Source organism: Rhinolophus sinicus, chromosome 2 (genome assembly GCF_057876585.1).
Source record: "Rhinolophus sinicus isolate RSI-liver-muscle chromosome 2, RSI-T2T, whole genome shotgun sequence".
Taxonomy (NCBI): domain Eukaryota; kingdom Metazoa; phylum Chordata; class Mammalia; order Chiroptera; family Rhinolophidae; genus Rhinolophus; species Rhinolophus sinicus.
Window position 1 is genome coordinate 172,758,096 of NC_142502.1, and position 25,422 is coordinate 172,783,517.

At 45.5% G+C, this 25,422-nt stretch overlaps 3 protein-coding genes across 4 annotated transcripts in view; 2 read left to right on the forward strand and 1 right to left on the reverse strand.

Annotated features, from left to right (window-relative positions):
* GCKR (glucokinase regulator) lies at positions 1-14,389 on the reverse strand. The gene is given in 23 exon segments (XM_088796358.1): positions 1-89; positions 92-137; positions 139-168; positions 635-817; positions 925-991; positions 3,809-3,881; positions 4,341-4,554; positions 4,556-4,610; positions 4,847-4,945; positions 5,632-5,777; positions 6,911-6,974; positions 6,976-7,014; positions 9,430-9,528; positions 10,514-10,543; positions 10,748-10,816; positions 11,160-11,190; positions 11,193-11,223; positions 11,482-11,547; positions 11,550-11,561; positions 12,212-12,268; positions 12,460-12,524; positions 12,527-12,614; positions 12,895-14,389. Coding segments are annotated over 23 exon segments (1,713 nt in total). The 5' UTR covers positions 12,955-14,389.
* Positions 14,390-14,534: 145 nt separating this feature from the next.
* On the forward strand, positions 14,535-17,711 carry FNDC4 (fibronectin type III domain containing 4). Of its 2 annotated transcripts, XM_019735392.3 has the most exons (7): positions 14,535-14,961; positions 15,138-15,282; positions 15,369-15,484; positions 15,756-15,960; positions 16,419-16,508; positions 16,809-16,933; positions 17,099-17,711. In XM_019735392.3, exons 2-7 carry the CDS (start codon positions 15,162-15,164, stop codon positions 17,132-17,134), a joined length of 693 nt encoding a protein of 230 aa, XP_019590951.1. In that variant the 5' UTR covers positions 14,535-14,961; positions 15,138-15,161; the 3' UTR covers positions 17,135-17,711. The 2 variants fall into 2 exon arrangements, with proteins under 2 accessions (XP_019590951.1, XP_074187927.1); XM_074331826.2 differs by lacking the exon at positions 16,809-16,933 and having other exon boundaries at positions 14,536-14,961.
* Positions 17,712-19,853: 2,142 nt separating this feature from the next.
* Positions 19,854-25,422, forward strand: part of IFT172 (intraflagellar transport 172) — a 33,555-nt gene continuing 27,986 nt past the window's right edge. The window contains exons 1-7 of the mRNA XM_019735300.3: positions 19,854-20,038; positions 23,143-23,286; positions 23,521-23,633; positions 24,042-24,081; positions 24,398-24,463; positions 24,660-24,739; positions 24,964-25,051. Of these exons, the coding sequence (XP_019590859.3) occupies positions 20,000-20,038; positions 23,143-23,286; positions 23,521-23,633; positions 24,042-24,081; positions 24,398-24,463; positions 24,660-24,739; positions 24,964-25,051 (570 nt within the window). The 5' untranslated portion in view covers positions 19,854-19,999. The remainder of the gene's footprint in view (positions 20,039-23,142; positions 23,287-23,520; positions 23,634-24,041; positions 24,082-24,397; positions 24,464-24,659; positions 24,740-24,963; positions 25,052-25,422) is intronic.

Below are 25,422 nucleotides of genomic sequence, written 5' to 3' on the forward strand. Positions count from 1 at the left end.
TCACTGCAGGGCAGGATCTGGGGTCTCCAGGGGGTCCGCGCTGTGCTTCCGACCTGGCCCAGTGAGGGCGCTCCTGACAGCTTCACAGAGGGAGCAGCAGTCAGGTGTGCCTGGGCCTCAGGGATAGAGCACCAGCTGTAGGAGGCTTAGCAAGGCTACAGGGATCACCTGTGGGGAGGAGGGAGGGAGAATTGGAGCCTGAAAACGTGAGGTCATTTGAGGAAGAATGCTGGAAACGCTAGAACATTCAGTGTGGAAGTCAGAAGCCACCACAATGGATGCAGAAATAGAAGGGAGTTATCAAGACCACAAATTGTAATGAAGTGGGTCAAGAGCAGAGAGATGCCTTCACCCTGACCCAGAAAACTCCTATTCACCCATTAAGACCCAATTCAAAGACCCCGTCTCACTCTCTTTCCTGATTCCCCTCATAGGCATGACTGAAGACCCTTTTCTGCACTGCTGTAGGACCCTTTTCATACCTCTGTGACTACTTGTCACATCATGTCTCCTCCAGGAACAGAGAGCTCTTTGGCAGAGTATCACTGAGATTTGTAAACCCAGTGCCAAGCAAAGTTCCTGACACATTGAAAGTACTTAGTGTTTGCTGAATGACTAACAGGCAGCAGGCTACCTGTTCCTTCTTGTGTGCAACCTGGATGTAGAAGAAGATGTGAGCAGCCTGAATATCATCTGACAGTGGCTGAGGGAAGTGGATGACCCAGAGGAGACTCTCTATGCATCGAGCCTTGGACTGTCCAGAGAACCGCTGTGGAAGAAGTGGTAAGGTCAGTGTTAGGCCAGAAGGCCAGGGGAGCTGAGAATGGTGTTGAGGAAGGAGAAAGAAGCAGGACTGGGGGAGTCTAGGTGCCCAAAGACTAGAGGCTGTACAGAATTTGTCACTATAGGCAATCCCAAACTCACAATCCCCAGCTGTAAAGAAAAATCGGGGTAGAGGGGTTGGTGCTGGGCCTTGACTGGCTGGTTTAAACTAGAGAATTAATGGCAAGTTGGTCACCTGTTCGGCCATGTCCCATTAATCCCATAAGTTGGTCATCTTAAACTGAACTCATTCCCTCTGGTTTCCTTCCTAATCATATCCATCCTTTATACTGCTGTCAAGACCGTTCATCTGCAAGCACTGCTTCTGTTTTGTCACACCCTCCCCTGTGTCTAGCTCAGCACTGTCCAACAGAAATGTAATATGAACCACAGAGGTAATTTAAAATTTTCTAGTACTGCATTATAAAAAGAAACAGGTAAAATAAATTTTAATCATTTTATTTCATCCAATAGCTCCAAAATGTCATTTCAACATGTAAACAATATTAAAAATGATTAGTGAGGTGTATTTGACAATATTTTTGTACTACGTACTATGATTGTAAAATACTCACTGACACAGTATAATCACGGCACATCTCAATTCAGTATGCTACATTTAGCAAAAGAGAAAAAGGGATTTTGTTTTCCAAAAAGAAATACAGCAGAGAACGTTTAAATACTAACATGGATATGTCACAAGGACACAGGGGCCAGCTTGAAGAAGCTCTCATTTTGAGCATTAAAATGAATAATGACGGGAATGGATTAACACACATTTACCAACAACAAAAATGCATGAGTTCATACCGATACTAAACAAATGTTTATGGGGCAGGAAGGGAAGAGAAAGATTTTCTTTACAGAAGAATGCCAACTAATAAATAAAGACATAAAACTAAAATAAAAACTAAAATAAAAAAACTAAAAATAAATAAAGACATAAAACTAATAAATAAAGGATAAAAATAGAAAAATCACCATTTTAAAACCACCATCCCATAGTAATAACTGAGTCAACCAGGAATCATCAGTGGATGCTAAAACCATTGGGTGAAAGAAAGACTACTGAGGAATAAGATAGGAAGAAATCTAACAGACACCATCTTGACCTAATGATGAAACCAATAAAGGGACACACTGAGATCAGGCACCTCCTAATGTGGTACACTGATAAAGGCACAGCTTCATTTACACAGTACTCCTTGCCAAAAATAATTTAACCTGAATATAATGAAGAAAGAATCGGGCAAATCCAAAGTGAAGCACATTCTGGATAACAATTGGTCTAGACTTCTTAAATATCACTATCATGAAAGACATAAAAAACGGCTGAGGAACTCATCTGGATTAAAGGAAACTAAAGAGACCTGGTAACTAAAAGCAATGTGTTATCCTTGATTGGATCCTGGATCTAGAAAATGAAAACAATACAGGGATAACTGGGGAAATTTGAATAGTCTGTGTATTAGATAATTGTCTTGTCATTTTCCTGAGTGTGATAATTATATTGTAGTTATGTAGGCAAATGTCCTTGTTCTTAGTGGACACGGTAATTTGTGTCAAGTGTCATAATATCTCCAATTATTTTTCAAATGATTCAGTGGGAAAAGAGACATGAAGCAGATGAGGCAAAATATTAATGATTGGTGAATCTAGGGAAAGCATATGGGTAATTCATGGTACAATTCTTGCAATTTTTCTGTAGGTTTGAAATTTTTCAAAATAAAAGTGTGTGTGTGGGGGGGGGGGTTACATCAAAAATATTTCTACAACTAAAGATTTACAAGCCCTGATGGAACTTTTCTTATTTCAAATAATTTCAATATGTTTAGAAAGATAAAAATCAGAATTGAGTAAAAGACAAAACCACCAAAAAAACCCTGATAGATTTAACTACGTAAAAATATAAAATGTCTCTATATCAAAAACATAGAAATAAAAAATAATCAACTGGGGGAAATATAGAGCAGAAAAAAAAAGCTACTGTTCTTGTTATATATACTTCCTCTTACAAATTAGTAAGAAAAATAATATCCCCAAAAGAATGGATGAATGTTCCTCAAAGGTATGAAAAAGCAGTACAATGAAGAAAAAAAAATCAGTGGCTAATATGTAGCTTTAAGCAGCCAATCTCCATAGTAATTAAAGAAATATAAATTAAAACAACACTGAACTGCCTTTTGTTTTGTCTTCCTTTTTTTGCTTTGCTGATTAGTGAAGATTAAAAAGAACAATGCTACCCAGTATTTTAAGGTGTTGGGGAACAAGCAGTTTCACACTTTATTTATAAACCTCTTTGGAGGTTAATTTGACCATATGTATCAAAAAGCCATAAAAATGTACACACCCTTTGACCTAGTGATTCCACTTTTGGAGGTTTATCCCAGGATTTATCTTAATGAAATAGTCTAATGTGTGTATAAGGATGTGAAGCATTTTAATAAAAGCCATAATATTGAAATTATCTACAATATCTGACAATTGGGGTTACAGTAAACAAATTATGGTATATCCAATTTGGTGGAATAATACATTGATATTATAAATAATGATGTAGATATTTTGGTACAGAAAGGTGCTCATAATTTTAAATGAAGAGAAGCAAGTTAAAAATAGCATGTGAAGTATGGCCCTATTTTTGTATAAATATATTTGCATATGCATAAAGAAGTCTAGAGGAACATTTTCCAAAATTTGTCTAAGAGTGGATTTTTGGAAAAAGGTAGATTATGGATGATTTTTCCTTCTTTTGATTTCTGTGTTTTCTAAAATTTTTACTATACAAATGTGTTGCTATTATGATTACAATTTTCTTTAAAAATACAGTTTTTTAGAAAAGATCCCTACCCTATCCCCTATCCCTGGAACAGTATCTAGCATGAGATAGGTGTGTAAAAAATGTTTGTTGGATGAAGAAATAAAAGAATCTGGCTCAACTCATGGATATGGTTGAAATGTATGCTGTATGGTGAAATAAACAGACCTGGGTTCAAGTCCTGTCTTAGCTGTGGGGCCATGATTACAATCCCTCAATCTTTTGGCTTCAGCTTCCTCATCTGGGAAATGGGGACATTAAACATACAATCCTTAGGTGATTGTTGTGAGAACTGAGATAATAGATATGAAATATTTTGTAAAGTGTGAAGTCCTGTATATGTATCAGATATTATGGCTGTACAATGGAACCTATAACATAGATATACATACCATCAATATATAACATAAAGGAGGGGACTAGATCATGTGGGTTTCATTGGAGAAGACTTAGAAAATATGAGATCTCAATGGAGACAATAAATGTAGAAAGCATGCCAAGGAGTAGGGATATGACCAATGAATACCATTTGGAAGGGAAGATGAAGATACATGATGGAAGGAGCATGGATTCCTTGCTCAGGGGAAGAGGGGCTTCCATTGGGTTCTGAGTGCATGTGAGGCAGCTGTTGTCTAGTAAGAGGTAACACACAAGGGAGGCCAGAGCTTAGCCCAGGGCTGGGAGTTCAGGGATCAAAAACTGAGCAGGGGTTCAAAGAAAGGATCATTTGACTGAAATGCCTGTTTAGATAGGGCAGGATGGACATTAAATGAAGAACCTCCATGGGCTGGGAGTAGGAAAGTGTTGGGGTAGTAGACCAATTGGTTTGGATCAGGAAGAATCAGGAAGAAAGTCTGGACTGGGGTCCCACCAGCACCCAAGGTGTGGATGCACTCTACTCCATCCATGATGACAAATGATGCTGAAGGAATGCCAGCCAACCAGATACTCTTGGCCTTTTTTCTCCAGGCTGAGAATGGGCCAGCGGTCAGGACATGAGAGGAGAAATCACAGTGAAAAAAGGCCAGAGACCAGAGAAAGATGCACATGGAGCAGCACAGGAATATGCTAACAAAAAGCCTCCCATGACCCTCTAACTTGCAGACCCATTACCCTCACCATGTTAACATGTCTCACAGAGTCTCCCCTGCTCTCAGGACATTCCCCATCTGGCCACTTCCCCCCTCCAAACGCACTTCCACATACCTGGTGCTGGGTTGCTTCATCAGGGCGGCGATCTTGGGGCTTTGACTATAGGTCACCTAATGAACCCTCTCAAATGTCCGCAGGATTTCCAGAAGGCATCTAGGAGAAAGGCCACAGCTAGGTCCCAGCATAGGCCTGTGCCCCCTCAGAAAGCGCGGGCATCTCCCTCCGCAGGGAAGGCACAATTAACTCCCTTAAAACTCAGTTCACTAAGTTTTGCTTTGTCTTGTGCACCTGAAACTAATAAAAATAAATAAATAAAAAACTCAGTTCAGCTGGTCCCCGGTGGAGGTGTAGTGAGTAGAGCCAATCCGCCTTCAGGAGGGGCAGAAAGGGCTTCAGTGAGCAGAATACCAAAGGGCAGAAAGACCGCTGGGAGGAGGATGGGATGAGAAAGCTGGTGGGGAGGGAAGTGAGCAGCCTGGCAGCTAGCTAGAGACCCTGGGAAAGGAGCAGGCGCACAGCAGGATGAGCTCTACCCTGCATGACCTGGACCATCCCCAGATCAAAGACTCTCAGAAGCTAGGTTAGCTTTGGATATCCCAGGTGGGCACAGGGATTAGTTCTGGACCTGAGGAATCCAGGGTCCATTGGAAACAATCCAGACTCTGTGACTGCGTGGTAGGAATAGCAGCATGGCCCTGCTAGCTCCTTCCCTGGGGAAGCGTGGCAGGGCATCAGTCTTGCTGCCACCAGCCCAGTCTCTGAATTTGGACTGGTCATTCCCCGACCCACGCCATCCCACCCTTTGCCTCTGATCTCTCTCTTGTCCAGATCCTTCCTGCCTCTGAGAGGCTGCAATGCCCTGCTCCACAGTCTTGTGGGCTGCCAGTAACAGGGTCTCCAGCAGGGTCTTGGTGGTGCTTCCACCCTTCAACTGAGAGGAGCTACTGAGACGCTCGGGCAGAGGAGCTGGTGAAACCCAGAGGAACTGGGAGAGGAAGGAGGGTCTTGGAGTTCACGAGTTAGTGAGTCCTGGACATGCACTCTGGTTGGTGGCCACTGGGCATGCACTCTGGTTGGTGGCCATCGGGCATGTATTTGGTAATACTGGCAGCCCTGTGTGCTGTGGGGAGGAGTGCGAGGTGGAAGGCTTAACTGAGAGAAGGGGAAGAAAGAGGGAAAGGGCTACGTCTGGTCATTTTTATGGTACATTCAGGACTCTGAGGGGGAAGCCACAGTGATTGGGTCTCCTGTTAGCTGGGGATGAGGGTTTTTCAGAGAGCCCCCTCACCTTGAATTTTCTCTCCACCCCATCCCCCCCCTTTTAATAGCAGTTTGTCAATCCAAACATCACATTTCACATTCTTTGGACATTCTAATGGTACACATATGTAACACGACACACCAAACAGAGAGTACAGTAAAAAGAATGCTAAAAGCAGTGTCTGAGGAAAGGAGAATGAAAGAAAACTGCAGACAGGAGGAGAGATGAGCATTTGGAAGACGAAAGATACAGAACTTGTGTGTAAAATGGAATTCCTGCCTTCCTATCTCACAAAAGGAAGATGAAGGAGGATGTCACAGATGTGCCCATTACTGGCACAGAGGATAAGGGGCAGGGATTTGACTAAAGCCCTGGTAAAGTCAAAGGAAGGGCAGAGGATGCCAGTGACCACAATCCAGAGGATAGGAACAGGAGCGCTGGAAGCTTAGAAGGCCCACCCCAATTTTGGAGAGGATCAGAAAGGCGGAAGAATGAAACTGCATCCGGTGTTTTTTTTAAGTGCATATTTGAAATTTAAACATAGAAACGAGACATAAAGCAATTCGCCATTCCCTTTAATACTTTCTACACACAAATGCACAAAGCGTCTTTAAACAGAAACTGCCCTAGACCATTTAGGTGTTTTATGATTACTGATTTAAGAGACAGGATCAGGATGGAAATAAAACATTTTAAGGTAAACCAGGGAAATGAGAAAATAGGATTTGATTTACAACATTTTAGTTGACACAAAATAGCAGGGGTGTAGACAAGATGTAACAGAACCTAAAATCAGAGGCCCTCAGGAAGGGATGAGCAGGTGGGGGCAGGGGGTAGGAGTCGGGGGCAGAGCCTACCCCAATAGCAGGATTGAGCACAAAAGCTTCCTGTTTTCCTTGCAGTTTCTGCATCCACTCTGCTTTGTTGGAATGTTGAACTCGGGACTTCAGTGGGGTCCTTTCTGGGGCCTAGAGAAAGACAGAGGTGGGGGATTGTCCGTGACCATCTAAAGGGCCTCAGATGGGAGACAGGATCAAATACCATCTTGGGATTAATGTCAGAGGTCAACAACTTTCTAGAGAGATGTACTTTAGAGCGCATAGGGGCCCATGTCCCTGAACTGCAATGACTAGGGTTAATAAAACATTCAGCAATTTACTCCCACAGCAAACCCAACACTCAAATTTAAAGTTCCAGCCCAAGACCAGAACTTTATTCTATCCTGGTCCTTCACATGTCCCACTGCCATGGCCACACTAGCTACACACTCTGGTGGCCTCTGAAGGGAATGCCTGTCATCTGAAAGTCAAAGTTGCCACCGTATTTTCAGTCTTAGGGTCCATCAGAAGCCCTTCCCAGTCCTGGAAATCCGGAAATTTCCCCAAATAGTAAACCCTTCACTACCTGAGAGAGGGATAACAGTTCCTACTGGAAGTAACCAAACTGCAAGGAAGCACCTCACAGTTGGCAAACATTTCTTGAATAAATTGACCAGGAACAAAATACCCAATGTGCTAATGAGGCAAGAGAGCAACAGGCTTGTTATCTGCCTAGGTGCAACCATGGAACTCAAAGAATGGGGATCTCCCGTAGTTGAGCACTACTAGCTTTGCTGGGGGATAATCTGTGACTCACCCTTTGTGTCAGGACCTCAAAGAGTTACCTCTGTACTTCTATCATTCCATCCCTGCAAAGTTTCTATCCCTTCTGGAACTATTTATATAGATAGATAGATAGATAGATAGATAGATAGATAGATAGATAGATAGATAGATATAGATAGATATAGATATATAGATATAGATATATATAGATATAGATATATATAGATATATATAGATATATATAGATATATATCTATATATATAAATTTTTTATTTGTATTACTTCTAGGGCAAACAAGTTTCACATATTACATACCCACTGCGTAAAGCATTTTCTTAAATTTGTCCTCAAACTACTACTGAAATTTCCTAGAGACCTAAGACAGAGGAGACCTGAGCAGAGAGCAAAGGCAGTGTTGATCGTATGGTTTAAAACCGAGATTCCCAAACTTGGCTGGTCACCAAAATCACCTGGGATGTTGTGTTTTTAAAAAACTATCCATTTCTGGGCACCACCCCCGCTAAGAGTCAGCTTCAGTAGTTCTGGAACAGAGCCCAAAAATCTGTATTTTTAAAATGCTTCCCAGACGACTCTGAAGATCAGCCAAGTTTTGGGAGCCACTGATTTAAGGAACAACTGGAAGATCTCCACGCCTACACTGTTTGAAATCCTTCATTTCACTTAGTCATGGTGCCTGAAATTAGCATCCACTGCAGCAGATACATTTTTAGTGAAGGAGAGGTCTCCATGAAAAGGATCAGGGTTAAGCGTATTTTGAACTCATTTACACTTTTGCATGAATTACACGATAAGCTTGGAATAGAGCTGAGAAAAGTACCTCAGAAAGAACCCAGCTCATCCCTGTCCCAAAGACCACCACAAAGTACACAAAGCTGCTCTTGAGTGATCAACAAGCCTCCCGTGACAGGAAGCCCTCAGGTTCATCAGGTGGCCCACTCCAATGGTTTCTTTAGCAGAGTTCCCTAAGGCTGGCTGTGCATCAGAATCTCCAGGGATGCTTTCAAAAAATAGATACTTGAGAGCCTTACTACAACATCAAAGCTCCCACACCAGGGGCTAGAATCCTTTTTTTTTTTTTTTTTTTTTTTTAACATTCCCAAGGCAACTCATCCACAGAACCACACCAAGCACTATTGGTTTAATATGCTGACCTTCTCTGAGATCAAAGTGGCCATTGAGACAGAGAATAACAGGGAGGTGATGTGGAGGCACAGGGCTCTCAGAAAAGGGGAACAGGGTGTGGGATTTGAATAACCAGAGGGGACCAAAGGGGTGCCTGAAATGATGGAGAATGAGCACTAAGATTAGGGAACTGGGCAAAGGAGGGGAGGCCACTCAGCACCCATTACTCCTTCTTTGAAAAGATGCTTGGGGCCCACCTCAAAGGAAAGTACGGAGTTTTGTGGTAGGCATTTTCCTGGCCCCATTCTATCTCCTGGCCCTTGTTTGCCTGGTCTCTTCAATCTGTTTTAAATGTATACTTTCTTGTATTTTATGTATCCTTTGTAAGCTGCCTCCGATCGTTTCTGAAATGAGAGAAGAATTAAATAAGCCAACCAACAACAACAAAAACAACAAAATTCAGAAGCTTAGGGACACTCCATATTTACTTTAATATTCTGAGATTTGGTGAACAAAACTATATTCTCCCTGCCCTTTCCTTTATGATTGTACTATAGATTTTGACAGGTTCCCTCCCGGTCTCCTCAGGGGCCTGGCCAGTCACCACCTTTCATTACCAAAGACTCACCTAGCCATGCTCACTAGGTTGAAACCAACCAGGACTGGCAAGAAGACGGCTGGGTTATCCATGCAGTAGTCCATCTGGCCTGCCACAAAGGGAGCCTGAGGGTAGGGATAGAGAGGAGGGCATGATGGGGGTGGGGGGGTTACTCTAGCATTGCCCAAGGCTCATATGTATCAGAATCTCCCAGAATGCTTGTTAGAAATGCAGATTCCTGAGCCCAGTTAAGATCTACTAGATCCAATTTTAAAGGGGAGAGCTCATGGACCTCCATTTTAAACAAGTTCCCCCAATGGAATCTTCTGCATGGTAAAAGTTGAAAACTACTGAACTAAATGGTAAGCTCCTCGAGGTCAGTGTCTTGTTCTCCTTCCACATCTAGCACGGCTCGTATCTAGTTTCTGTTCAGGGAATTTGTAGAATCAGAATGCTGCAGAGTTAAGAGGAAACTTGCGGTCATCTGGTCCAGTGCTTCTCCAACAAATTACCTGGGAATCTTACTAAAATGCAAATTCAGACTCAGTAGGTCTGGAGTGGAGCCTGAGATGGTGCATTTCAAACAAATCCCAGGTGATATTGATATTGCTGGTGCCAGGACCCCAGCAATACTAGTCCAGGGAGCAAGGAACTAGTCCAGGGGTCAGCTCTTTCTGTAAAGTGCCAGAGAGTAAATATTTTAAGCGTTGGGTTCCTACGATCTCTGTCCAACCACTCAACCCTACCACTGTAGTGTGAAAGTGGTTATAGACAAGATGCAAACACAAATGGCAGTGTTCCAATAAAACTTCATTTAAAAAAAGCAGGCAGCAACTGGACTGACCTGCCAGCAGAGTTTGCTGACCCCTGGACTAGCCCATCTATCTCGGTTGTTGAATGGATTAATACATAGTTATTCTGAAACAGGATCCCTTTCCTCTCATCCCACATTCATTCAACTGGATCCTAATTAGTGAGAGTAAATTGAAATTCCTAGTGTAAACTCTTTCTGTTTTCTAGCACCCACCTTGTCAATCTTTTATGCTATTCCATTCCCACCCACTTCCTCCCTGTAAAATTCATTGATCCACCCAGTCCATCTTCACACTCGCCGAGTCCCACCGAAATGCCCAAGATGATCACCCTCTTCTCTCAGCAGCCACCTCGGAGAGCAGGATAGGTGAGGTAATGCCACCAGGAGGAGTCCAGGATACAAACTTATTGTGTGGGGATGTCAGGGCCAGAATCAGGGGAGGGAATGGGCTTTGACTGGATGTTGGGTATTTCATGTCCCCATGAGAAGGAGCAGACAGAAGTCTCTCATTGAATGTCAGTGGAAAACATAGACCTTCTTCAGTTTTCCTTAATCCTGAGCAGGGCACTATCTTCTGTCCCCTTCCTAGAGGCCACCACAGACCTACGAGGACAGACTCAAAGTCAGTGGCACTGGTTGGGAAGTAGAAGCCTGTGGTATATTAGGGCAGGCTGCTGTGAGAGAAGGGAATAAAGGGAAAACTATCATTGAATGAGCACCCACCACTCGTTGGGTACCATGAGAGATCCTCTGTAAGGTTGAAAAGATCAAATACCTACGAGGGTATTTGGCAACATAATTATGTGAAGTGGGCTGAGTGTAAGGTAATAAGGAATGGTAGGGCCAAAGCAAACTGGGCACACTCTCCATCTGAAAGCATTCAAATTTAGTTTCTAAAAAACACTATTTAGGCCAAACAAAAGATTCATAGGCCAACTGGGCTTACCTGTCATCTCCTGCAATGAGGTAGGTGTAAGTTTCTCTCCCAGACCTGTCATCAGCTGGTTAAATGGGGAAGAGGACATGAAGTAGTAATGAGAGTGAAGGAACAATTATCTTGGATTTTCTGAGAGTACATGGGATGTAGAGATGCTAGCAAAGGACTGGTGGGGGTCAGATGAGCTAAGAAGAAATGGGACTCCCTGGTAAGATCTAGCTTCTGGAGGAGAAGGGCTGGAGGCGTCCACCTAGGAGTTTATCTATGATGACCTTTATGATCCTGTGGGTCACCCCAAAAAGGAGGGGGGAGGGAAACCAGGGATTAGAGGACTCACTGACATGAGGAATGCCATCCTTCCAGATATGCCCCCTTCACTCAGCACCGCCAGCCCCCCGCCCCCTCAGGCTCCTGAAGAAGGAAAATGCCCGGGTCACCCAGGCCCAGCTCAGGTTGGTGGAAGCATATTTTTTTCTTTGTCAGTAACAGAAGAGGAATTGGGGAAACTCCTTAATTCTCCTCTTATCACAAAAGTGAACAGAACATAGGCAGTGTGATATAGCAAAGAGAGTACTTGATTTGAGAAAGAAATTTCAGTCTGACTCCCAACTCTGGCTTAGCTATTTATTCAATGGTGATCACTTTCTTCTTATTCAGAAAGGACTGAAAGCAGCTTCCTCGTTTAAATATAAATAAATAAGCAAATAAATTAATAAAACAGCGTTATCTAGCAATTATTAGTTGGGGGTATTTGGGCAAGCTACTGTGGTTATCCTCAGTCTTTGTTTTCCCAGCTGAAGAAAAAAACAGACAATAATACCAACTTTACCGGTTTTGGTCAAGGCAATGGGTGTGAAATTGCATCGTCAGTTATAAAGTATTATGCAGACGATAATTATTATTAAAATTACTATTGACTAATAAGATGACAGTAAGGATCCAAGAGGGAGGCCTAGGCGAAAGGAGAACTGAGATCTGTAAAAAAGAGAAATGGAGACCAACAAAAGAGCAACATAGAGGGAAACAGAAGTTGAGGCAGAGAGCAGATGGAGAGTTCGTACCTTGAGCACTTGTTGAACTTTTCCAGCCACTTGTACCGTGGAGTCAGAACTGATTTTCTGTGAAGTCACTGTAGGGAAGAGGCTGGAATCAGAAGACAAGAAAAGGACAGTGGATTTGGGGTAGGGGTGAGGTGGAGGGGTTCTCTGGGTTTCCAAAATTACGGAGTGTGGTCTGAAAGGGCAGAGGTTGAGGTAGGGTTGGGGTTGGCAATTTTATTTGCAGTGTCCGGGGGATGGGGATGGGCCACCTGGTATGTGGGCATGGCTTGCCCCTCCGCCTAGAAGATCTCAGCATCACACTGCCCAGCAATCAAACAATTTGCTCAGCATCTGTTTTGTCAATGTCCCAGGTCAATGGGTTTGACTTCTCCATGGTTGGCACTGCTGCCTCATCCCCAGACAACTAGAGGGAAGGGGGACAAGGAAGCCAAAGCCTCATTTATGCCACTGAACTGGAGATAGGAGTGGCACAGTGTTTGCACTTATACACACAAACACACACACACACACAACACAAACCATGGATTTAGCTTACACTTGTACTCTGGGCCTATTAGTGAAAGAAGATCAGAAGGGAGGATGGGAAGGAGGAGGGGGACAGCAGAAACCCAGGGTGGAGGGAAGTCCAGATGAGAAATGATTCTAGGAATCATGCAGAAGGCCAACATGAAGAAGAGTCTCACCTCCCATTTGCCGGGCTCTAGGGTCTCAATCACATGTTGATACCATTTTGTGCCCAGCATGGTCCCACGCTGTGGACACTGTCCTGCCTGCCTTTTCAGCCACACAAACCCTTCTGTCACACTGACTCGGCTTCCAGTTGGCAGGGCCTTATCTGAACCCAAGTACCCTGGCCTCTCTGAGCACCTCTATCTGCACCCTTTCCTGGTCTCTAGGCCCCTGGCTATCTGGTAACACTGGGGGAGTACCAAGGGTCCTTCTCTGCATGAACCTAGACTCCCCAGCCTCTGCTTTGCCCCTGAAGAGGAAGACCTGAGGTTCATTACTCTTGCCCTTTGGGTACAATGCCCTCTTCTCTGGATGGCATGCAGCCTGGAAGTGCAAGAGCATACTCAGGCCCAATCGCGGGGCAGTGAGAATCCCTGGGTAAGAATGCTCTGGGACCAGGATGCATCAGGAGGCCAGAGATCAGGGTCTTCAAGGTCAGCAGGGGTCAGAGGACCAGGGCCATGACTTGATCATATGCTCAGTTGAGACAGTCCTCCCTGCCCCCACTTGCCCCATTTCACTCTCTCCTCTCAGAGGGAAGACAACAGAAGCTTTAGAGTCCCAGGGGCACACATACTGAACTGGAAAGCGCAACAGAGAATGAGAAATACTGCAATGAGAATTAGAACCCAAAGTATCTGCCCTAAATACATTAGTCGACATTTACTTACATTGAGCAATGCACTTTTCACATACAGTATCTCATTAGGGACATTAACACTAAGACAACAATACGAACACCCTCATTTTTCAGATGATTAAATTGAGGATCAGAGAAGTTGTGTATTGCTAAAAATCACACAGCTGACAGAACTGGGACTCACACCCAGATTCTAACCGCAGGTCTCATGCTCAGCCAAAGCATGAAATAACGTGAGGATTTATAAAATATTTATTGAATTAATGAAGTAACTAACAAATTGGTATAAATTAATAATCTCTCACTTACACAGTGTTGTAAGATTTGTAAAGATCATTCCCCAACATTGTCTCACTTGATCGCCACAACAGCCCTGAGACATTTTGGATGCTCTGATTTACAGGTGGGAAACCTGAGGCTTAGATTAACCAGTTTCCCCAAAGCCACACAGTAAGTCGCAGAGCTAAGACAAGACACATCGGTCGTTGCGCTTAAAATTTTTCCGCTGTAAGCCCAGTCAGTACTCTTAATAATCCCTGTAGCTCCAGCTCTTGATATGCCAGACACATAGGAGACACTCAATAAATATTTGCTCGATAAATGAAAGAATGAATGAGAGTGAAGGGAATCAATATCACATTATAAATGAGGAAGAGACTTAAAAGCTGACGCAGTCTACAAGTAGGAGATTGTTAAAACAGTTATTATCTCGATCATCCTGTCCCCTCCCGCACTGGAGATGGCATTCCTCCTCCCAATTTGGCTAATTCCATCCAGGAGGGAGGGGCCTTCCCAGGTACCCAAGACCCTCGCACCTGTGCCTCTCCCATCGCACCAGCGGGCTCATGGGATTGAGCCGGGATCGAAGGGATGGGGCTCCCGGGGCCGCCAATGGGAGGGTCGTGGGAGGAGCCCCGAGAGAACCGGGTGGTGGGACGGGAGGAGGGATGACGGCGGCAGGAACCCCAGCGGGGCGGGGCGGGCCCGCACGTCCCGGCCAGGCTGCGGCGGAGCGAGCGAGGCCAGTTCTGCAGAAGACGGCGGCTAGTTCGCCGGGACGGCCACATCCCGCTGCAGGGGCCAGCGGAGGCAGCCGCACTGCCTCCCGCACCGGGTACCCAGGCCAGCGGCCAGCCGCGCCGGAACCGCCCCTTGCTCACCGACAGACAGCACCGCCGGTCCAAGCTCTGGGGGCCCCGCAGCCCCGCAGCCCGCCCCCGCTACGCCTCCGCCCTCTGCTTGCAGCTCGGTCCCGCGCTGCCCGCCCTGGCGGGCCCGCTTCAGAATGGGGTAGGGGCAACATCACCAAGTCGGGCGATGGGCCGCCCACTGGGCACCGAGCAGCCCCCCGAGGCCTGACCGACCGCGAGGACCGGCGGAGGTGGGTGTGGGTAGGGCAGAGCCAAGCACTGGGGGAGCCCGGGTAAAGCGGGGGGGCAGGGAAGGCGTGGGGGAAAAGGGAGCTCTGGGGCTGCTGTTGGCCGTGGGGGGCCCGGGAGAGCTCCTGCCCACCAGTGCGTTCTGGGCAGTCCTCGACCCTCGCCCTGCCACCTTCAGGAGCCCCGCCTGGATGTCAAGCGGATGCCCCAGTGCCTCCTAGCGGACTCGGTGGGGACCATGGCTTCGCTGATGCCCCTCTCCCCGTATCTAAGCCCCACCGTCCTCCTGCTGGTCAGTTGTGACCTGGGCTTTGTGCGAGCAGGTGAATAAAGGGGGACGGAGTGGGGATTAACCAGAGCTGGTCTGTGGGTGGAACCTGTTAACCTGTTAACACACTGGCACTCACAGACCGGCCTCCATCTCCTGTGAATGTGACAGTCACTCACCTCAGAGCCAACTCAGCCACTGTGTCCTGGGACGTCCCAGAAGGCAACATCGTCATTGGCTACTCCATTTCCCAGCAAGTATGAATCACCCTTCTGCTCCCCCAACTTGTGTCCTTGGATCTCTGAACATTCCTTCAGGAACCTCCCTTCCCCCCTCCCCCAACTTCCCCAGAGAATCGGGGGAAGAATCTCCCAGATCTGGGAGAATCTGGAAGCTTGTGTTCCCTGGCTCCAACTGCACTTTTTATCCTACTCCCTTGGAGCCCTTGGATGTTCCAGAGTCCTGGTTGAGTCTGTGGTCTGGGACTGAGGTGAGGCTGCCCTCCTCTCTCTCATTGTCTCCCTGCAGCGACAGAATGGCCCCGGACAGCGTGTAATCCGGGAGGTGAACACCACCACTCGGGCCTGTGCCCTCTGGGGCCTGGCTGAAGACAGTGACTACACAGTGCAGGTCAGGAGCATTGGCCTTCGGGGAGAGAGCCCCCCAGGGCCCCGGGTGCACTTCCGAACACTCAAGGGTTCTGACCGGCTGCCTTCAAATAGCTCAAGCCCAGGTGAGCGTCTCAGCTATTCCCCCACCTCCTAAAGCTTTGCATTCTCTGGCTTTTTATTTGGACTTTAGCCTCTTGTTTACTTCCTCAAAGCAAGCAACAGTCTAGCTTAGATGAATATAAGGATGACTTAATTTGTTGTACTGCCAGGAAAGGAAGGAAAGGAGGTTGGCAGGGGATCTGGTATCGACAGGCTGGTAATGAATCGTTTGGGGGAAGGGCTTTTAAACTTCCTTTTACCCGACCTCAGATCACAGCAGCTTCAGCCTGACTGAGCACCTGACCTGCAGCCCTCCTGCTTTTTGGCCTCTGACCACCTGTCCACCAACAGCTTCCCAGAGAGGGGCTACCAAGGGCAACCCTGTGATGGGTCTACGCTGACTCTAATCCCCAGCGTCTCCATCCTTGACTGTCTCTCTAGCTACTCTGCACAACCTGGAGTCTGTCTCCTTCCTTCTCAGGTGACATCACAGTGGAGGGTCTGGATGGAGAACGGCCACTGCAGACAGGGGAAGTGGTCATTATCGTGGTGGTGTTGCTCATGTGGGCCGGTGAGTAGGCAGCGGGACGGGGACCAGTGATTGCGGGAATGGGGCTCAGTGAAGGCAGGAGGTGGTGAAGGTTGTTGGGAGAAAGGAGGGTGGGAGACATGGAGTGGGAAGATGCTTAGGTGAAATTTGAAGAGGGAGAGGAGGCCGTAGGAAGCGCAGAGAAGATTAAAAGGGTGCATGGGAACCAAGAATTCAAGGATTTTCTTCTCAGATTTTCTTGAAACTATGGCTGTCTCATGCCGTTCAAGGCTGTGAGTGGGGAGGTTGGGATCAAGCTCAGATTGTATTGTTGTGTTTCAGCTGTAATCGGGCTGTTCTGCCGTCAGTATGATATCATCAAGGACAACGATTCCAACAACAACCCCAAGGAGAAAGGGAAGGGGCCAGAACAGAGTCCTCAGGGAAGGCCAGTGGGGACAAGACAGGTGATGTGGGGCCAGGGAGGGAGGGAAGGGCGATTTTGCCTCTAAGAGCAGCCAGGGAAAAGGAGAAAGCCAAGAAGGGGCAGGAAAAGAGGGAGAATGGAAATTTGGGATGGAGGAAGCTATTACCTTCCTGAAATTAGAGACTCAAGCCATTTTCTTTCACAGAAGAAGTCACCATCCATCAACACCATTGACGTATGAGTGAAGAAACAGAACCAGAAGAGAGATGCACTAAGAACCTGGGGATGGGGATGGGGCCAGGGAGAGCCTAAGATGGTGATCTGCCCAAAACTAAAGGATCCCACAGTCTCCCAGAAGTTGGTGGCACTCCCACAATCTCAGGCCTGGTACCCATCCTCTTTCCACTGTGAGCAGGGCCAGAAGGTATGTCTGTTAGGGTCTGTGCCTCTGAACCTGGGGAGTGGATATCAGATGGGATAAGTCCTTCCATTCCCCAGGTCCAAGGGAGAATCACTTGTTAAACCCAATCCCATTAGGTCCCAAATGGGGCCCCCATTTCACCTGCATCACGACTCTCAGCATCCTCAACTGCCCCCACATCTTGCCTCTGGATCTCAGAGAGGGGTGTTTCTGTGGGAACTCCTCCTCCCCAGCAAATAAAAGGAACAGTCTGAGCTTAGAGACAGACGCTGCACTGCACTACTCCAATGTCTTCCATGGAGCCTCAGGTGCTCCCCTGTCACCTGGCAGTACCCCCAGCTGCTGGTGATCTCACCCCTTGGACATTTTTCCAATAAAGGTTCTTGGACAAACTGGAGCTGACTGTATAGTCTACCATATAGTATGCTGAAGAAATTTCCCTACCTTCTCTCCTCTGACTACAAGGGCCCTGCACACCACCAACTTGACAGGAGCAGAATCTCATTTTAAAGTGTTTGCTTTGATTCTCCAGCCTGGAATGGGTGGAGAGGGGCCAGAGAGGGGTGTAGAAAACTAGAGCCCCAGTTCCTTTGGCTTTGTTGAGTGAAAAGGGTAAAAAGAGGATATAAATGCTTCCCGTACAAGTAGAAACTATGGTTATGTCACATGAGAGGGCCAGTAACCTTTTTATTTTCACTGGCCACGTCGGCGGTCCAGCTTCTCACCATTTATTCCTCTGACTCCTCCATCAACCCTGAGCTAATTTTCAGAAAAGGACTGAATGGTGTCTTGGGACAAACAAAAGAGCAGCTACACTAATGGGTCCCTTCCTGCCACACACTCCTTTCCAGTGTGTTCCTGTGCTTATTCTTCCCTGCCCTCGCTTTCCCTTTTGTCTCTGTCTCTGTTCATTCGGTCAAAGTCAATAATTGTAAAGCATAAATAACTTTATATTCACTCTTTGCCACTAGATCCAGAAGAGGATTCTGGAAATAAAGCTGAAGGGTTGGAACTCCCCTATCAAATAATTTGGGCTCTGGGACCTACTTGTTTCCTGTGAAAATAGGGGCTGTCCTCAACTCTTTCCTAAGTTCCAAGGGCATTTGGTGCGAGTGAGAGAAATACCTGTTAACATTTACAACTACTGTGGGGGAAGGCTTCAGAACTTAGAATCTGTCTGGACAGCATTTACTATGCTTTCTGGAGGATTTCAGGTCTTCTCAACTTTGGATCTTTCCAGAGGCTTATGAATAATGCTCCTTTTCTGCATCTTGATTTCTCTGGTATGTTACAGGAAATTAGACCAGTAATTCTGAAAGGGACCCAAGAAGTCAATATCTGGGGCGGCCGGATGGCTCAGTTGGTTAGAGCGCAAGCTCTGAACAACAGGGTTGCCAGTTCAATTCTCACATGGGCCAGTGAGCTGCGCCCTTCACAACTAGATTGAAGACAACGAGCTGCCACTGAGCTTCCAGAGGGGCGGCAGGATGGCTCAGTTGGTTAGAGCGCAGTGCAAACTCTCAACAAAAAGGTTGCTGGTTCAATTCCCACCATGGGATGGTGGGCTGTGCCCCCTGCAACCAAAGATTGAAAACGGCAACTGGACTTATAGCTGAGCTGCACCTTCCACAACTAGACTGAAGGACAATGACTTGGAACTGATGGGCCCTGGAGAAACACACTGTTCCCCAATATTCCCCAATAAAATTAAATTAAAAAGCAGAAGTCAATATCTTTCCTACTTAACCAAGCTCCAGCCCCGGTATCACAAGACTTAACCTTAACCTATCAGGCGAGGAAGCTCTGGTTTGCTCCTCCGCAACTATGAAAGCATCCTGATCTAAGCAGCAGTCTTTAATCCACCATTACCCAATTTGGAAGTAGGTTAACTTACCTCTTCCTGGCCACTGGTTCCAAACCATCAACATCATCATTTCTTGGGATGGGAGTGTCACAGGGTGTGGTAGCACGGCTTTGAGATAGAGAGCTAGGAGTTGAGAAGGAACATAAAGGGTGTTTAAATGCGCCAGCTCTGGATTGAATCCCAGTTACAGTCCTTAACTGACTGTTAGCTTGGGATAATGACTCCTCCAATCCCGAGTCTCCTGTTACGTAAAATGGGACTAATAATGCTATCCTTTCAAAAGGTGGCTTTGGGATTAAATGAGATAATGCATGTGCAACACTTACACCTGGCAGACACACTGAGTATTCACTGTGAGCTATCATTATTATTAGCCTTGTGATCATATAACCTATTTGGGTTCAATTCCGTCCAAGTAAAAGGCCTAGAATAGCAACTGCCCTGCTTTCCTTCAGGGTTGTGAGGATTAAAAGAACGCATTCTGCCACGCTATCGTACATCAAAGAGCAAGAAAGACTGCGATTACGTAGTCCTGGGGTTTGCAGAAGGCTTGGGCGCGTGGCTTCAGCTTGAGTTTGCATGCAGCGACGGGATTGGCCAAAGAGACGAGTCATCAAGTCCTGTCTGGGTCCCGCCCTAAATATCACTGCGCCTGCGCACTTACTGGTTGCTTCGCCCCGAACCTACGTGGTGACCTTGCGACGTGCGTTGCGCTCTGGTCATGTTTGCGTCAGTGGCGTAGCTGCGGCTGCGTGGTGGGTTGTCCAGGTAACCACGGGAGTTGTCGGTGTCTGGTGGCATCTGAAAGACAGGTGTTCGTCATGCAGCTGAAGCACCTGAGGACCCTGCTGAGCCCTCAGGTGAGGAGTTGCGTGCCTTTTCCCTCCCCCGCCCGCCTTAACTCTCCAAGAAAAGTGAGGGACTGAAGATTAATGTTGAGCGCCTACTGTGTGCAGAAGACTGAAAACTATAGCAATGATTCGGGCTCTGCTCGGGCGATAGTGTACAGTAGGCGAGATGCACCGCTATTGCGTTTCCTTTAAATCAGTTGTGTGCCAGGCCCCGTGCAGGGGCTCGGAGGGAGGCAGGACTAGCTCAGTTACTGCCCCTGCTTTCCAGAGGCTCATTCTAGAGGGAGAGACGCACATGTAAACAACGAGCATAAATCTACACCGAAGTAAATAAGCGCTTTAGGCACAAGTCCCAAAGAGGGAGTGCAGAAGACCGCACTGTTCGTTCTGATGGTGAAGATCTCAGATTTCGAAGAATTTGGGCACTGGGTGAGGAACCCTGAAACATGGTGAAGAAAAGCTGGGTTTTGGAGTTAAGAGAACAGAATTCAAGTCCTAGTTCCACCACTACTGTAAATAAATGACTTGATACTGCTGACTTGAGCCCTTATCCCACAGTCTCTCTCAGCACTCACCCAACTTCTTCATTTGGAAAATGGGAGTAGTAATAATAGCAACCTTAGGGTGATTGGGGAAGAGTTAAAGGAAGAAGTATAAACAAAAGAACGTTGTAAACTGAAAAGCAGTGTAAAAACTGATAGACAAGAGAGAAGGACATTCAAAATTCAAGGGACAAAATAACACAAAGCTAATAAGAATAATCTGTCATAACTGTCCAATCTGTACCAGGGCAGCATAAGAAAAGAAGTTAGAATTGTGATTTATCGAGTCAGGCATAATGGATTTAAATCTTGGGTCTGCCATTTACAAACTGCATGTAAACTTGAGCAAATTACTTAACTTTTCCATGCCTCAGTTTCCCCATCTGTAAAAGATGTATAATAAAGAACATCTATCTCAGATGGTAAAACGAGATGATTCATATGGAGCTCTTATCAAAGTGCCTGGTCTATGGTACCAAGTGTTTGTTAAAGGTTAACTATTATTGTTCCCTCTCTCATTTAGTCCTCACGACAGTTCTATGAGGTCCATATTGCAGAGAAAAGAGAACTGGTTGATTATGGGAACTAGGAAGGCTTCACAGAGGATGTGGCATTAGGAGAATAGAAGGAAATTAGAAAAAAAGAAAGATGCGCTCATTGCTCAGGAAACTGCCTTCTGAATCTAATTTAAAAATTCCTTTACTTTAATGGAGTAGTAATTGAAAATGAAATTCTCCTCCTTCAGTCTTTCAAAATAAGATGATATTATGATGCAGGAAAGGGCTGAATGCCCAGGATTGGACAAAATGATGAAGGAAGATGATCGGCAACGGTTGTTGAGGAGACTTCAGTCCTTCTAACCTAATTTGATCAAGAACCGGAGGGTGATAATGGTGGTGCTGTGCCTATTTTCTGACTTTGGTTTGAGGAGATAAGTAGGTTAAGAGTGAAAAGTAATGTTTTAAGCCAACGTTCTAGAGTCCGAGTAATTAATCAAACAATTGAAGCAGAAACTAATTTTTTTGTTTTACATTTTCATAAATCTTTTTTATTTTTCAGTTATGGTAGACATTCAATATTATTTCATATTAATTTCAGGTGTACAGCATAGTGGTGAGATATATTCAGAGGGTGCCAAAAATATACACATTTTAAGAAAGGAAAACTGTATTAAAATTATAATACTCAATGTATACCGATAACAAAAGATGAATACAAGTCATGTTTGACTTCTGCAATTACAAGAAGTGCTCAAAGTGTTTACCATCAGCGTCCACACACTTCTGATTATGACGAACTACCACTTGAGCGACGTTCACCAAAGTGTCCACTTGTATACATTTTTTTGGCACCCCCGGTATATAATTGATGAAGTGATTCCCCTGGATTAGTCTAGTATCCACCTGGCACCATACATAGTTATTGCAATATTATTGACTATATTCCCTATGCTGTACTTTACATCCCCAAACTAAATTTTTTATTTCAAGGAGGGAAATCCTTAGTGTAGAACCACAAAGGACCAGGGACAGGTGGTGGAAGGGACAGACATGGCAAGAATAATTCACTGGGAGATGATTGCTTCTAACTTGGACTTTTGTGAAGTGGATAGTTAAGGAAAAAAGAAAAACAACAACAAGGTGACTGTTCATCCTAAGTCTCAACTCTGATTATTTTATTCCCTGTTCCAGAGCTTTCACTGTCTCTTCCTTTCCTACCAAATAAACCCAAACTGCTGAGCCTAGCTTTGAAGACCCTTCTTGAGCTGGCCTCAGTGTTTTTCCTACCTTACCTCCTCGATTCTTCTGTTTACAGCATAGTTTCAGCTAAATTAAATTACTATTTCTTGACCATACTTGCCATTGCTCATGCCATTCCTTCTACCTCAGATAATTTCCCTCACTCAGCTGCATTCATTCTTCAAAGCTTAATGTTCATATAAACATAAAATTATCTCAGGCTTCTCCGAACTTTAAGTTGGTACAAAAGTAATTGCGGTTTAAAAGGTTAAAACTTGCAAAAACGCCATTACTTTTGCACAAACCTAATATTATAATGTTTTGCACATACCTCTCTTAAGGACTTTTCCTGGTTTTGCACCTTCCTATTACACCCTGGGACAGGGTCCATGTTTTGCTCGTTGTCTCCCTCTCAGCCCTTGGCCACATGCCTTTCTCAGTAAGGTACTCAAAAAATATTAATTGAATGACTGGCTAAAGACCAAAACTTACATTAATTGAATTTACTTCAGTAGCAGACATAGGGTATGAGGGAACAAGGTCATTGCAGGAACACATTGGTACGATTGACTAAGAATGTCACCTCTTAGTGCATTTGCATTATGGGTTTCTAGAAGTGCCTTGTTCTCACCGTCTAGGATTTTATGGCCCTAGAGACCAAGGTGGATCCTAGGCATCTCTTTGTTTTACGGACTTTTTAAGGAAAGTTGACCAGGCACACTACAAGCAATGGAACTAGAAATGCTTTTGACATTCTAGACCAGCACCTTGGTTTATTTTTTTATTTTTATTTTTTAACCTTGGTTTATTTTTGCCCCCTTTATCTCTGCAGGATGGAGCTGCAAAGGTGACCTGCATGGCGTGGTCCCAGAACAATGCCAAATTTGCTGTGTGCACAGTGGACCGAGTGGTGTTGTTGTATGATGAGCATGGAGAGCGGAGAGATAAATTCTCCACCAAACCAGCTGACATGAAGGTGAAGAGGGTACTCATGTGGGCCTTAACTTGGGGCATTCCAGACCTGGGAAACTTCCTAATTCACTTCCTAGCCATACACACAGGAAATGGCCTGCCGCTGCTTTTTCAGTGTAAATCCCTGAAGCCCCCAGTCACAGGTGCACCCTTTCTTCTCATTTCTCTTTCACACATACTCATTTGTTTTCTTTCATGCTTCTCTCTCTCTCTCTCTCTTTTTTTTTTTAACTCTTAGTATGGCAGGAAGAGCTACATGGTGAAAGGCATGGCGTTTTCTCCTGATTCCACTAAAATTGCCATAGGACAGACTGACAACATCATCTACGTCTACAAGATTGGAGAAGACTGGTGAGGATAGAGGCTGGGAAATGGGTGACCCAGAAACAAAGGGGAAGGCAGGAAGAAGTGCCTCATTGGGGAGGGGGAATAGAGAGCATGAGGAGCCAAACTGGGGCCTGGCAGGCAGAAGCCTCAGAGTCTACAGTGGTTGCTTCCCTAGCTTTGTCCCATGTTCCGCAATCCCATCCCTGGAGGAATCAATTTAAGGTCAACAGAAGGTCCTGTGAGGTCCTAGGGAGCCGCGGGTGGTGTCACATCTTTGTTACTTGTCCAAAGCTTTCAGGGCCTATGGAGCGGTAGGAAACACCACTGAGCCAGGAGAAATATCTGCTCTTTCTTCCTTTCCCCCAGCATGATGTGTGTTGATGTATTTACGGAAGTGGTTTTTAATACGCTGTCTCTCCTTTTATTTGGCAGGGGTGACAAGAAAGTCATCTGTAACAAGTTCATCCAGACGGTACAGTTCAGACTAGTCCCTGGGAAATTAGGCTGAACAAACGTGTGTTAAGATACCTGCTTATAACTTTAACCAGGAGTTACCTTTTATAACATCTGTATCTGACTTTTCCTGCTGCAAGGATGGTGCCACCTGGCTGCTCATCCTCATCCGCTTCCCTCCATAGAGCCCTGCTGTCTCCTGCTCTCCTTCCCTGTCGGCAGCTGGGGTGGTAGCATGTGGCAGGGTGTCCGGGTTGTTCAGGGGCAGGTTGTTATAAGTGTGCAGACAGATCTACACGGACAGGGTTATCCTTTCCATTATTTCTTTCTTACAGAGTGCTATCACTTGTCTGCAGTGGCCAGCAGAGTACATCATTGTCTTTGGACTGGCCGAAGGGAAGGTAAAGGAGGAAAGAGAGACACAGGAGAGGTGGTGGGTGGAGATGATGGTTCTGGGGAGAGGAATATGGTTCATCTTCTCCCTTAAGGGACAATGCAGAGGGACCTGTTTTTGGGTTTTTTTCTTTTTCTTTCCTTAGGATCTGGGTGAAATTGAAAGTAGCCTAACCAGACTTGTGTCCATTCTCCCATTTTCAGGTTCGTTTAGCAAACACTAAAACTAATAAGTCATCTACCATCTATGGGACAGATTCTTACGTGGTGTCGCTGACAACGAAGTGAGTAAGGAAGAGTGGGAAATCCTGTGAGCTGAAACATGGTAGGAAAAAGCCATGGGGAGGAACATCTGGACTGGGAGACCATAGTATGACAGCTGGGAAGGACTGGTAGCGGGAACCACCGGTAGGGTTGTCTTTGACAGAGAAAGGGGACTCTTGGTGAGACAGAATATTCTAATCTCTTCCTGTGTTTCTCTCCTTTCCTCTTTTTGTGCCTTTTTCAGTTGCTCTGGGAAAGGAATTCTCTCTGGTCATGCAGATGGCACCATCGTTAGGTATTTCTTTGACGATGAAGGGTCTGGAGAGTCACAGGTATGAATAAAGGATGCTCTGGCACAGGGAATAAAGAAATCCCAAGAGCCCTCCTAGAGCAGGCTGAACATTAAGGAATTTAGATTGAGGTGCTGGGGGCGTTGGCTAGAGGAGTGATACCTCAGAGAGAGGGACGGTGGGATTCAGGCACAGAAAGGATCTGTGTTTAGGAGTCCAAAGCTTGATATTTATGGGAAAGTATGAGTCAGGTGGAGGGACCTTGAGACAAAGGGAAATAAAGACTCTGAGGATAATGAAAAATGAGAATTATTCTCATTTTTGTAAAAAAAAAATAATGTATATAAATTCATAGAAGAAAGTTGTTTACTCTTGAGAGGGAAAAGATGGGAGATAAAAGGAATGTTCATGTT